At 38.5% G+C, this 820-nt stretch overlaps 1 protein-coding gene across 1 annotated transcript in view; it reads left to right on the top strand.

Moving 5' to 3' along the window:
• LOC111647314 (uncharacterized) overlaps positions 1-820 on the top strand; it is a 7698-nt gene that overhangs the window by 1562 nt on the left and 5316 nt on the right. The window contains exon 2 of the mRNA XM_087171327.1: positions 543-690. Within this exon, the coding sequence (XP_087027453.1) occupies positions 563-690 (128 nt within the window). The 5' untranslated portion in view covers positions 543-562. The remainder of the gene's footprint in view (positions 1-542; positions 691-820) is intronic.

The raw sequence follows: 820 nt of genomic DNA, 5'->3' as shown, positions 1-820 counted from the left end.
AATTGTCTTTTAAAGCTGCATTGGTCAACGTGTCGCGTGTCAGGGGGGGGAGGGGGGGAGGGGGGGTGCTGCAGACAGGGTGCTGCAGACACCTGCATTTTGTGTTAGGTTTTTCACTGTACATGGTTGTACATTTTAATTTATATTCTGTTGAGTGATGTTTAGTTGATTTTGTGTTTTTTCACAAATTAAAATGGGTCTTTTTTATTTAAAATGTATTTATGTATATTTTAAGTTTATTAATAAAGCCATATACATACTATACATATGTTATATTTTATGTTTTTTTGCATTAGTTATTAATTTTACACATAATTTTGTAATTAATTAATTTAAGTAACAAAAAATCTGAGGAGCCACTTAAGAGCCGAAAGAGCCGGCTCTCCACAAAGAGCCGGATTCCCATCACAAATTCACAATAGACCTACAACTAACCCAAGAACACTGACCAGGTTTTTATAGTATTTACTTTATTATACAGTACTGTGTGTGTGTGTGTGTGTGTGTGTTATCTCACAGTCAGTGTTACTGGTTTCCCTCAGACTCAGAAGTCATCAAGAAGATGAGGGATGTGGAGGAAGACGAGGACGGAGCAGAGTCTCCAGTCCCCAGCTGTTGGTCTATGAAGAGTGACCGGTCCAGAAATCCTCCTCTGTTCTTCAGGAATGAACCTGAACCTTCACACACACAGTAAGAGAGAAATTTACATTCATGATGCTGATTAGTGTGAATCTCCATGTCAGAATTAATCATTTGATAAAGTATTTGTCTTTGCCCTCATGTTGAAGTCGCTCTGTGAACATCTGGGCGTCTCCACAGT

Source organism: Seriola lalandi, unplaced genomic scaffold (assembly GCF_002814215.2).
Source record: "Seriola lalandi dorsalis isolate HSWRI2012SDOR001 ecotype SW California unplaced genomic scaffold, Sedor1 jcf7180002054984, whole genome shotgun sequence".
In the NCBI taxonomy this organism is placed as follows: domain Eukaryota; kingdom Metazoa; phylum Chordata; class Actinopteri; order Carangiformes; family Carangidae; genus Seriola; species Seriola lalandi.
Note: the sequence above shows the minus strand (reverse complement) of the source record. Positions and strands in the feature narration are given on the sequence as shown.